Source organism: Phaenicophaeus curvirostris, chromosome 2 (genome assembly GCF_032191515.1).
Source record: "Phaenicophaeus curvirostris isolate KB17595 chromosome 2, BPBGC_Pcur_1.0, whole genome shotgun sequence".
Classification (NCBI taxonomy): domain Eukaryota; kingdom Metazoa; phylum Chordata; class Aves; order Cuculiformes; family Cuculidae; genus Phaenicophaeus; species Phaenicophaeus curvirostris.
This window is the reverse complement of record NC_091393.1, coordinates 61,253,858-61,267,012: the sequence shown is the minus strand read 5'-3', so window position 1 is coordinate 61,267,012 and position 13,155 is coordinate 61,253,858. Positions and strand designations below refer to the sequence as shown.

The following is a 13,155-nucleotide window of genomic DNA, read 5'->3' as shown; positions in this document are numbered from 1 at the left end:
CATTAGGAAAAAATTTTTCACGGAAAGGGTCATTGGGCACTGGAACAGGCTGCCCAGGGGGGTTGTTGAGTCACCTTCCCTGGAGGTGTTTAAGGCACGGGTGGACGAGGTGCTAAGGGGATTGGTTTAGTGTTTGATAGGAATGGTTGGACTTGATGATCCAGCGAGTCTTTTCCAACCTGGTTATTCTATGATTCTATGATTCTATGATTCTGTGATTCTATGATTCTTTGAATTGCGTATGCATGTAATGGCGTGATATTTAAATGATAGCAACTCCAGTGTGGAGCTCCTCTCTTACTGCTAAGCCTGGGCTGAAATCTTATTTGAACAAACTAAAAGTTCTTTGTACAGACATTCAAGGCAATGCTTCATTCTGAGCTGCTGGAATCTGGACTACCTGCACATCTGCTTTTGTCTACTATTACAGAAACCTTTTGTGAATGATAAACGTAGGAAACAGATGAGATGGTAATTGTCATAATTTGATACTGTGGACGTTTGGTCCTCGTAATAGTAATAGCTCTGCTTTGCTGAGTAGGGTGTGACAGTGATAAATGCTTCAAAATTTTTAGTGTCTTTGGGATTCTGTTAGGAGACATGTGAATTGATGGGCGTAATGAGAAGAATGTAGAAAAAAGGAAACAGAAGATGAAATTTTTGCTGGTAAAATGAACTGTTCCTGCTGATTGCATTGGAGACGGGGTTTCTTTTGTGCTTTTGTGACTTTGAAATCAGTTGACCCTAACAGACTGCTTCTTTGCGGGTTGTATGAGGGGGAAAATAAAGGAAATTTTTAAAGAGACTGTGATGGGGGCATTGTTTTCCAGCTCTCTACAGTTCCATAAAGTTATCATCCAAACATGAATGCAATTTTAGATTTGAAGAGTTTTTGGCATTTGGGTTTGTAGGTTCAAGCTCTATGTGTGTGTTTAATTTTCTCTTTGTAAAATAATATTTGCAATCCCATTCATTTTGGTGGTGTTACCCTGTTTAATATTTTTGTTGTAGAACAAATATCAGACGTTTCATGGTATGAATGTTGTCATACCTGAACAAGTGAGATAATTTTAGGTAGACAGGAAGTAAAACAGATATTTCTTCTAGTACAGAGGATAAATGCAGTCACTTGAATTTCAGAAAATAAAATGTTAACAATAATTTTTAAATTACCTTTTTCTGGGATGAGATAAACAAGAAATTTAAAGATTACATCTACTTCTTGAGTATTTTCTGTTAAAATAAATGAGTGCATCCCAGAAAAGAAATTTTAGACAGTGAAATTTTTCCTTTGAGTCTGTTGTGTATTGTGTATTCAAGGTAAATGCAATCCAGCCTTGATATAAGCAATGACTATTTTCAGCAGAAGAGTTATCCACTGTCTGAATGGTGACTTTAGAGGGGCATTCTAATTACTTTCTTTTTTTTATTTTTTTTTCCTTCTAACTAGAGTCTGTGTATATTTACGCCACCAGGAGCTAAAGAAGGACATCCACGGCTCATTCCTGCAGGGCCCATCACACATGGCACTACAGTATCTGCTTATGTAGCCAGATCCAGAAAAACGTTGTTAGTAGAAGATATTCTGGGGGTAAAAAGCCTTTTCTTTTTAATGAGATGATTATAGCATGTTCTTAGAATGAATATTTTGTTGCTGAAATGTTTATTGAGCTGAATGTATAATGAGAGAATTTACATCTCTCTCTCTACCAAGAAAATAAATTTGAGTTTGGGTTATCTTGATGAAATAATTTCAGAATCTCTCTCTTTTTTATTTTTCTTTAAAGTTTAAAGATTATTTATTTATTTATTTATTCCTTTAGTATTTTTTTGGTTGTCAGATAGAGGAAGTAATGGTACTACAGTCACCTGGAGAGAAAAAGCCCCAAACCTATAAGTCAAAACTCCTGTCCTCTTGGTCTTGAATTACTTAGTGTGCTAATCCCAAACAAGACTTAATGTAGTCAATCAGTTTGATTTAATTGCAGTGCCAAGCTCACACTGACAAGAATATCAATCAGCATTCTGACTATTAGACAGGGTCTTGATCTCTGCTTATGCTAATGTAAAGACAGAATACTTATAAAAGGATTTATATTATATAAAATTATATAAAATATACTTAAAAAAAGGCCTACATGAAAGGCACACTAATTTAACTGATATCAAAAGGATTCTAAAAATACTAAGATGATATTGTGTAATTCTTGGCACTCTGTATGTACGTGCTTTAAATTTTTTGAAAAACTTCACTGTCTAGTTGCATCTATGCACTTGTATGAAACTGGTATTTAAACTGTACTTTATGAGAAAGCTTTATGATTATCTGGTTGTGAGAACACTAGGGATGTTTAAATTCTCTTCCGTCTTCATTGTTTTCTGTCCTTTTGACTTTTGTCCAGAATAACAATCTTTGTATACTGTTGCCAAAATTGGACATTGCTGTCTCTATTTTTAAAATATTGAAAAATGAATGACCTCTGTGGGGCAACCCAGCCTCTAAACAAAATACCAAATGCCTAATGTGAGTACACTCGAACAGAACCACAAAAGCAAAAGGCAGAAGTTGCTTTCCATATAGTAACTGTCAGTGCTTTCTGTTCAGCCTGGACTATAAAGATTTAATGTGTTGTTAGTTTTTTTCAGTCACGTGCAGGGCTTAAAATGTCATTAGTAGTTTCCAATTAATATCATATCCTTGTATATGAGAACTGTATGTTTTGATTTTACATTAATAAAAAACTTTGGAGTGGATGGGTAGGTAGTGGGGAGGAGTTTTGAACTTTTTGTTAGTTTACAGTATTGGTGGATTATTGACTGAACAGGAATATTTGTTTTCATTTGCTGTCATGTGATTTTTGGGAGCATCTCAATAGCGAAAGGGAAGTGCTTGCAGATAGACTTGTCAGCTCATTTTTGAGGGAGGGCCGAATTAAAACATGAAAGCAGGAGGCTGTGTTGCAAAATGCTTCCTATTCTCTTTTGTCTGTCATTTGTTCTTAGCTGTTCAGATTGATTGTCATCTTAGCAATTAAGGTAGAGATTACTTGCTGTTTTCTTTGAAAAAGGAGAGATTTTGATCAGCCTTGAAGAAATGTCTGTCTTGCCTAAGCAAAGCCTGCAGGGAACATCTGGTACAATCAAGTACTGGAGGATTGATGTGCAATGAAACGGGTGTCACACACTTCATGTTGGCTAGTTACTGCCTTACTATCTGTAACATCCAACTGATTTCTCAGGTCTTTGTGAGTTTTTCTCCATGGGGAACTAAAGCTATAAAGCCTCAGACATTCCCTGTGTAGAGTGAAAGTTATGAATTTGAGTCTTTTATAGCAGCTGGAAGGATTATTTTCCCATTTGTTCCTCCAACTATTGCAACTGGTTTATTTAGCATGCAAAAGCAAGTAAAGAAGAAAGATTCTTACTCTAATGCATAACTTTTTGAGAACGCATTTACCTCCTTGGGAGATGGTTGAGGATTGTGGCTGTATAAGTGGAAGCCTTAGCCTCAGGTTTTGATGTTTGTTTCTTGCAAGCACTGCTGTCTGCTTGGTAATGGTGAAATCTGAGCAGTCCACTTCATCATAACAAAGCCAGGACTGATATTACAGCTAACTCTGATTTCACATTAATAATGTTATCTATATATGTAAATTAATGCTGGGACTTTTTAAATTGCATTTTTAGTACATGTTTTAATAATGTCTATTAATTATGTTGAGAAATAGGAGTTTTAGTGATTTTTATCATTTTTCTGCAGATTTGATCAGCCAAGAGAGGGAAGAAAACATTGGGATATCTTTCATGTTAATGTTATGATATTTACATTTTATCAGATTATGTTTACATTTTCTAGGATGAGCGATTTCCCAAAGGTACTGGACTGGAATCAGGGACTCGTATCCAATCTGTTCTATGTTTGCCAATTGTAACTGCAATTGGTGACCTGATTGGGATCCTAGAGCTTTACCGTCACTGGGGCAAGGAAGCCTTCCACCTTAGTCACCAAGAGGTAAGCTCATGTCCAGCCTTTCCCCAGTTCCCCACAGTGGTCGGTACTTAAGTCCCTTTTTTCCTTCTGATGCTTTACCATCCAGATATTGCCATTTATAACCAACTTCCCATTTCCATGACTTTTCTCTATACTGCATGGTTTACTGTAATTATACAGGACCTTTGTAGCTACATTGTCAGAACGTGTCCATTTGTCAATCCAAAGCAACGAGATGTTAGCCAAGTTCAAACAAGTTTAAAAATAGACTAGATGTCTCAAACGTCATCACTGTATTAAAAGTGTTAAAAGTGCATCTTAACTCTTATGTCTGAATGAGGATCCTTTTTATGGCCCATCTGCACATTAAGAAGGCTCTCACATTAAGATGAAAGTACCATTCATTTCTCTCTGGACCCTTCCCCAGGCAACGGAACCTGAACACAAAAATTAGGACAAAATGGGGTGAATTCTAGCCCGATCTGTTGTCTTGATAGTGGTATGAAATGCACCATGGAGCAGTTTAGCTGTATGGAACATAATTATTCTTGTGAAAAGGACAGAAAACGTGCAGGCAAGAGACACTAAAACTAGCCCTCCCAAAGAAGAAAAAACCAGTAATATTTAATTGTCTATTCTGTTTATCAGTAACCTAAGTAGCCTATCATAAACATAATACTTATACATTTATATTACTTAGGCAGTCAATGTTGCTTCAGCCTCAGTTTCACAACTAGTATTTTTTCACCAGTAAGTGGAGACCATGGTAGGGGGCTGAATTAGCATGGTGATGCCAGTGTCTCTGCTCACAAAACGAGGAACAGACATTCATAAAAAACCAGACTTTATTAATTCTGCTGCTTACACAGAATGTATTTATTTTTTAAAATCATCCTATTACATTAATCAATCTACAATTCAGATAGATCTCAGACATGCATTTTTCTGTGCAAATATGAATCTTTAATGTTATATGAACTACCCTATGTGACTGAAGTCCATGAATGTTATACTTGGAAAAGACTGCTAGATAGAAGTATTTTATTAGTAATTTAAAAATATTTTAAAGTCACTTTCTGAGTGTTCTAAAGCATTCTTTTCATTTTCATGTTTCAGAAAGATCTTTGGATGCCATTAGCAGCTTTTATAAAATGTGGACTGTGTGTTCTTTTTAAAAAAAACAAATGTACATTAGGAGGGTGTGCAGCAAAAGACCTCTTGTATTCCTGTCCTCTGTGTTTCTATAAAGCTTCTGTGTTTCAAGGACAGGAGATTATGCATAGTAGCTCATCTTTGTTAACTGCAGTTTACATGACATTTGCTTGAAATGTTGCCTGGAAACTGTCATACTTAAAACACTGGTCTTGAACTGAGGGATAAGGACTGGTTCTTCTGCCACCAAAATGATAGTGAAAGAAAAAGTGCCTGTTTGCAGCTTGAAATAGCCGTGGCTGAATAGATACAACCCTGGAAAGATGCTGTGGGATATTTTATTTCTGTGGCAGATGCCTTTTACCAATGCATATAACGCAATTTTTAAAGCCCTCGGCTTGTGGAATGTTTCTTTTGATGTTGTATTTCTGAGCTGATGGGTTCCCAATGCTGCTTCTGAAGAGCACTGGTAGGCATTTTTAATACAAAAAAGTAAGGGTTATTCTGTTATGATTGAATGTACCTTACTAAAATTGAAACATTCCCAAGTATATTGAGACTTTCACAAAATAACTGTCTTCTCACAAATTGTTACTGCCTACCTGTCTAAAACAGCTCAGTCAATTTACTTAGCTGCTAGATAGAAAAAAATGAGCATGTAACTGATGTGCAGTTTTCAAAGTTTCTTCAGAATTAGTTTCTTTGCTTTTGTTTCAGGTTGCAACAGCAAATCTTGCATGGGCTTCAGTAGCAATACATCAAGTACAAGTAAGTGTGAGTGTTTTTTTAATTATTTTTTTTCATTTTGTAACCCTTCTGCAGGACATGATTGGTAGGAGCATGGATTATGATCCAATTTAGGTGGAGGTCACTACTGTTAATAAAACATTGATTCAGACCCATTCCCTGAATCTAGGAAAACTATGCTAATGTTTTTTGGTATTGATTGAGCTAATTTTCCTCACTTGCAACTGTGTATCAAATAACAAACAGTATTTTTATTAAAGGAAAAAGAAACTTTAATAAAGTAGATAAATAATTGTTAAAGCAGAATTATAACAACTTTGCAATTTTTTTTTTCTTTTAAGAAGGCAACTGTAGGCCAACTGGTTTGGTTTTTTTCCTGCTCTGATACTGCATTTGAAATTACTAGGTGTTGCTGGCTAAGCCTACTTCAAGCCATCCTTGCTAGCTGCTTCATGGTCCCGTGACTGCTCCCACTAAGGATGCTTTGCCTAATGAAGGTCCACACAGCGGAAGCTGCTTGAGCAAACCTTAGCAACTTTGTTAATATATTTTGTTAGTTCAGCTAACAGAAGACAGAAACACTGAAACTAAACATATTCCATCAACTTACAGAAGATGCTAAAATAGACTTTTCTGTCAACACGAAGGAGGAAATTTATGACATTCTTTTTTTCAAGGTGTCTTTTGTACACTTGGCAGAAGACTCACACAAAGCTTCCTGCTTTTCTTTTCTAGATCTGTAATATTTGCCACCTCGGTGCTAGAAGACTGTCTTTGGGATGGTCATTTACTCTGGCACATGGCAGAATTAGCTGGTTTAGGCTGTTGTAGAATAGCAATTACATGCAGTTGTTATTCACTTCGTAACAGGCTACCACTTGAACTGAGAAGTCTTTCACACCTAAAAAAAACAGAACATGGAAAGTTTAGTTTAAGCCTGTCTACTGGTAATTTTAATTTCTTTCCCTTCTGCTAAGCAGGAGGCTTGCCCTTCTTAAGTTTTTGCATGAGAAGAATGCAAGAGTTTTGATCTGATGTTGGGCCATAACTACCATAGTCACAGCTGGGCTTTAGGAAGCAGCGTATATCAAGAAGCTGTACCTAGTTACTTAGTCATACAAGAGTAAGGCTTGTTGATGTAGTTTATGATATTTTGTATATTTATTTATATATGCATTGCACAGATCGCAAATGCGACTAGTTCTGAGTGATATTTTATTTAATAAAATGTAGAAACAGTAGAGGCTTGCTTTCTTTTTTTTGGTCTCACTTCTTGCTTCAGTACTATACAGGTTTACAATTTCACTTTAGATACAGAGTATGCAGTTAGGTGAAGTAAAAATACAGTTAAAAGCTTTGCTTCATCTAGCGCTTTGCTTCTAAAATGTATACCTACTATCTTTTATGTTCATATTCGTGCTGATTTCTCCCAAAGTTGACCATACATCATCTGCTACTTAGCTTAACTAAACTTGCATGATGTCAGTCTTCAGTTGTGTCTGCATGCTAGTATGCAACCTGTAAAAAAGTGGCAAATATATAGTAAGGAAGAAAGCAAACAAAATATTCAACATTCTCAGAAGGACTCAGGATCTGAATAAGGAGGTATCTTGATTCCACAAACACTTTCACTGGCATAAATGAACAAGTGTAACAACCAACATCTTTCAAAGTGTCTTAAGAAAGATGTTACTTGCACTTGGCAGTTTTAACTCACCTGCTAGATAGCCAAGACTGAAGCCCAGCACACAAGTCCAGTTTTTAATTTTATACAGTGCTGCAACGTATGTGTATACTAGTAGTGGTGTTTTTTTCATACAAATGAAATGCTTTTACTGTGTCTCTCTGACTTCTGTGTTCTTCTGGAGCAAATGATAACGTAATCTGTGTTTCCAGGTGTGCCGGGGCCTCGCCAAGCAGACTGAACTGAATGACTTCTTGCTTGATGTATCAAAGTGAGTTTGATTTGCCCTATAATCTCATCAGTTTATTTTGATGAGCTTTCCTAATATTGCTATTCTAGTCTATCTGTGTTTTACTCTGTAGCTCACAAGCAGGTGCAAAGGCACAGCTCAGAGGGTGGGCAAAATTCAGCACAGGGGCAAGAAGCAACGATGTGGGTGGCAGTTGTGTATATCTGTTAAACCTTTTTTTTGGTGGTGGTGCAGAAGAAAGTGTAACATTTGATTATGCCTCGCAGAGGTTGTTTACTCTTATGTTCTTCTGCTTGGGTTTCTTCCCTCTCTTCTGTCAGTTAAACCTGTCTACCTTTTGAGAAATGACAAATGGGCTTGCCATTTCTCTTCATGGCCAAGTTTAGAAGGTTTGAAAGAACTTTATGAAAAGTTATTTAGCTTGCTTCAGCTTCCTCCTCCCCCACCCCCATGACATTTATGTACACACACACACACATATGCATAAATATACATAATTCAGAGATATGTCCTTGAAGAATTGGGGCTGCCACACTATTGCTTTTCCTCTGAATTTTCTAGAGGCTCTGTTTTCATTTTTAAAGACTGTAAGTGCATGTTATATGTTTTCATTTAATTTCTTGTCACAATAAATGCAAGATTAAATGGAAAACATGGTAAGAGTATGAAAGTTTTAGCTTAGACTCACAAAATCAGTTTAGTGTTTTAGATGTTCTGCTCTTTCTTCATCCCTTTTTTCTTTGCTACTGCTATTGCCATCTTCAGATAGTTAGCCAATATATTAAAAGACAAACCAGAGATATACTTTCTGTGAATGACAGTCTGGGGTGCTTAACAGTGTTTTATCAAACTAGTTTGTTGAAGAAGGACTGATGATTCTGTCAAAAGATGAGATGTCTCGCATTTTTGCTGTTATAAACACTTCCATGGGTCTTGAAGAACAATTCTCAAATAGATGAGATTAGAGGACGTCCAAGATTCCTATGCCATTCCTCAGGAATGCAGGCAGCATAGTCCACCAGGCTGGAATGGGGAGTGATACACTTCAGGAAGGAGGGAAAGCTGTTTGCATCCAAATGTTTTTCCTAGTTTTTTTTTTTACCTTGGGGATAACCTTTTTTTTTTTTAACTTCAGCATAGGTACAGAGTGTGTCTCCTGAAGGACACTCTCATCATTCCTTTGCCAGAGCTACTATCTTACTGCAGTGTCTTGTACAATTATGTTCCTTCCAGAGTGCTTTCATGTTGCTAGCACCTGTACTGAACTTATTTACTGGAGAACTCTATATTAATCTACCCAAATTTATGGGCTGGCAGTTTACTCTTGGTGCATAGTACTGAGATTGTTTTAAAGAACTTTGGTTTACAATTTTAAGAAAAAAATTAGACTAGATATTGCAAATACTTAATATGTATTTCTGTAAGAAAATACCTCTTGTATAATATTATCAATTGCTAGAATTGCTTAGTTTTAGCAGAAAAGAAACCCTGTGTTTTGAGCCACGAAAGTGGAATATAATCTAGTAACTATGAACTTCATGTAGGTAAAGACTTGCACTAGCGAGAAATTAATTTGCTCTTAGAAATGGCCTGTACCTTTTCTTACATGGAAAGAGGTTTTCCTACTCAATGAGGAAATTGTTAGCATGCAATGTCACTGGGACATGTTCTGTAACATTTTATAAAGGGCATAGTATGCAGCGCTCCACCTTTTCAAGTCCCTGACAATGTAAGATTAATGTATTACATATTTCCTTTCCACTAGACCCAAACAGAACTGAGCTGTGTATATGTTCAAGGCCATGGGACAATGTCTTTTTCTGCTGGGAACATTGTAATCCGAGGATTATTAAGACTTGGCATGTGGACGATTTAGACTTCTTTTACTAATATGTTTGACCTTTATCTTTCAATGTTCTTAACTGTCCTTGGACAGTTACCACTTTGCTATGAAACTGACGTATTTCTTTTTCTTTAAGTCATAAGATCAGTCTTTTTCTACAACTTCAGTGTGCTACACCTTGATTGATAGACTCATTAAGTTTTATATATTGTTACCTTTTAAATAGAGTTAAAGGTTGGATGATATGACCTGAATTTAGCTACAATACATAGTTTTTATTAGTTCTGAGTACATAGCCCTCTATGCATCAACCTAATAAGGTACTATCTACATGCATTCAAAATACATATCAGCAATGGAAGAAATTATTTTTTAATCTTCTGGATTGCTTTTTTTCCCCCTTTTTTCGCCTCATTTTAAAATTTTCCATTTGTAAAGAGTGTCAAAGCATTTTGATACATTCTTGGTGTTGCTCAGCAGAGGCCTGTTCAATCCATGGTAGGCAACAGTTGGTAGTCTTTTCCTTTTCTACAAAGGAAATTGTACAGTTTATGGAGAATATTCCACAATTGTGTAATTGTAGAATAATGGCTTGAAGGAACAGAGCTAGGGCCATTTCTCAGTTCCCTTGTGCTATAGCAAGCCAGTTAGTGATTTTCAAGGTGCAGAAGTTTGCTATCACATATTTGGGCTCCACTGTTAAGCGATTAGCCATTTGAGAAGTGTTTGACTATATGTCAGTATTTACTGACTTCTCTTTCTCTGCAGAACGTATTTTGATAATATAGTTGCAATAGATTCTCTACTTGAACATATAATGGTAAGTTGTCTTTTTCACTACTAAGTTTGTTGGTCTTAGTTATTGAAGTCCTCCATTCTTTCCCTGAAGTAAGACATTACATCATTGAAATACATGAACTGTTTATAATGGACATGCAATACAAACAGTATTAACATCTTTGTATGGAAGAAGGTGGTAAAGTTCAGTATGATTTTTCATTGTCACAGCAGCTTTGTTTCACAGCTTTCATAAGTAATGAAACATGACTCTCTCTGAGCAAGGTATTTATTATTGTATTTTTGAGAAGGCTTGAAAACTGTAACAGAACGGCTTCTGTTTTTCTTTCTATTTCAGCTTGTTGTATTCATTCTTTTTTCCTAAATTCAATTTACTACATGCTGCAAAACACTCCTGAAGAAGTTGCTGTCTGTAGGAAGACCTAGAGGTCAAACATTACTCCTAGAGTATTTGTTCCATTTGCTGAATGAGATATGCAAGACTTGACATCCCTTTTGCTTTGTATTTATACCCGTAACTAGTGACAGTCAATATTTTATAAGAACTACTAAATCCAAGGTCATTAAAGTAACTAAGATTGTGTTTAATCAATGAATTAAAGTAATTCAGAAATAGATTTTTTTAATCAATTTTGAATTCAGAATTATTTCCTGAATAGCATTTACAAATAACAATGGACTAGTTGTTCGTAATACATTTTGAGTCTTTGAAATATAAGTTATATTTTATAGCTGTAGAAACACCCCTTACACACTTCAATTATTTTTCCTGAATGTAAATCTTAACCAGGTCTGTGATGCTATTTCTTCAGTTTGCATATTCAAAAAATTACCCACCAGCAGTACCCTGATACTTGCCCTAATCCTTGAAGTGTTATTCTTAGCTAGGCTATTCAAACCCAACAATTTTAGAATACAAACAGTATAAAAGTGGTTTTATTTAGAAGCTTGAATCAGTAATGGAAAATATTCTGCAATGTTTTTCTTATTCTAGTTAGTACACAGTCAAGAATTCTGCTCATAGGAAACATTTTAGAACATTACTTTCCAATTTAAATTAACTGCTTAAAAATAGCTGAACATTTAAAAGCAGCAGTGTAATATAACATATGGCATTGAGAACAAATATTGGTATTCTTCCCTGTCCTCCCCTATGAATACAGGTCTGGTAGAAAACACAATTGGCAGTAGAATACGCTTACTCTTTCATCTTCTTTTCCAACACTTGGCTACATTATGATTCTTCATTTTAACCTGCGTAGATGTTTCATACCCAGCTTTCTTTGTAAGCTGTAGCATTTGGCTGTTTCTTGAGCCAGTTAATTGAATTATGTGCTTGCACATTTATTGCCATTTTATGGGAGTGTGATTTTATCATTATGTGGCTTATTCAGTGTCTCACAGTGAGAAAAGTGTGACACAATTTTACCTCACTATGTCACTCTTTGGGTGACTGCACTTAGTTTGATTTGTTCCTGTAATAATAAATCTAAAAGTACAGAGATTTTAGCTTTCTCCTGGTTTTTATTTTCACAAAAATCCCTCAGCAAAGTTGGTGATATAAGGGTGTTTTTGAATATGGAGGGGAAGCAGTTGTCTTGCAAATTTTTTTAGCAGTATGCTTGAGTAGTTACAAGCAACCTACCCAGAAGGTGGTCACTGGCCTCTCTATCGACAATGCGAAGTAAACCTTTTGTATTGATATTGCCATCCAGCCACTGGCCTGGATTTGAGCGAGGTCTTTAAAGAGATAAGACTTCCTCATTTCTCTCAATTAGTAGTGTTTAGGCAGTTATTTTTCAAAAGCATGAGTCACAACCAAAGTAAGTTCTTGAGTCATATGCATTAGAACACAAAGGTTTAATTGTGTAAGATCAACACTGTTCTGTTGTTTTTATAAAAAAAATCTGATAGAGTTTCTGAATAGGTGTAGAGAAGCATTTACTGGGCCCCTTGTCCTTTTTGGCTCAGTTTATATTCACTGTATTCTGAGCAAAGGAATAAATGGTATGAGTTGTCGAGATATTTGAACTTCTTAATGCTCTTGAGTATGAAATATTTCACAAAGGGTGCCTCTTGGACTGCAGATTTTCTACTGCTCTGATGGAGCAAATGGAGAAGAAAGCAACAGAATCTTTCCAGTCAGGGATTTTTTCAGTACAGGAGGGCCCTGCGAGTTTTGAAGAGTTGGTCTGGGTGGTTTCCGTGCAGCTCCCATTACACGGCTCATATGACATAGGATTGGGCCTCACAACTAATGATTTGTCATCTCATAGTTTTTTTCTATCATGGTCTAATGTTTGTCTGTTTGCATTAGTATGAAAAGAAATATTCTAGGTTTTTAAGAGAGAAGGAGGAGGGGAAGTTATTTCATTGATATGTAAGTCTTGTGAATTCTTAGACATCCCACCTGCATGCATTGTGCACCGAGATGTAGTCAACCTCTCTCTGTTAGTGAATGACTAGACAGCTATTACACAATTTTTTAAAGTTGAATGAGATTTTTCTCAGATCGCGTTCTACTCTGCTATTACTATACTTTCTGAACAGGGACGAAACATGGGAGACTTACTGAATTGGATAGAACAGGTTCTTGAACCTGGATATAAGGTATCTTAAGTTAACACATTGATTCTAATTCGACTTGGTTCATTGTTTCCACTTGTTCTCAGAAAGTGCATTCTATGTCT

The 13,155-nt window shown here is 36.0% G+C and overlaps 1 protein-coding gene across 3 annotated transcripts in view; it reads left to right on the top strand.

Annotated features, from left to right (window-relative positions):
* Positions 1-13,155, top strand: part of PDE10A (phosphodiesterase 10A) — a 786,455-nt gene that overhangs the window by 316,449 nt on the left and 456,851 nt on the right. For all 3 annotated transcript variants that reach the window (XR_011337005.1, XM_069852238.1, XM_069852239.1), the window contains exons 6-10: positions 1,451-1,591; positions 3,857-4,012; positions 5,861-5,911; positions 7,787-7,845; positions 10,436-10,487. Coding sequence is in view for 2 of the 3 variants with exons in the window: in XM_069852238.1 (XP_069708339.1) it covers positions 1,451-1,591; positions 3,857-4,012; positions 5,861-5,911; positions 7,787-7,845; positions 10,436-10,487 (459 nt within the window). In the remaining variant the exon portion in view is untranslated. The remainder of the gene's footprint in view (positions 1-1,450; positions 1,592-3,856; positions 4,013-5,860; positions 5,912-7,786; positions 7,846-10,435; positions 10,488-13,155) is intronic.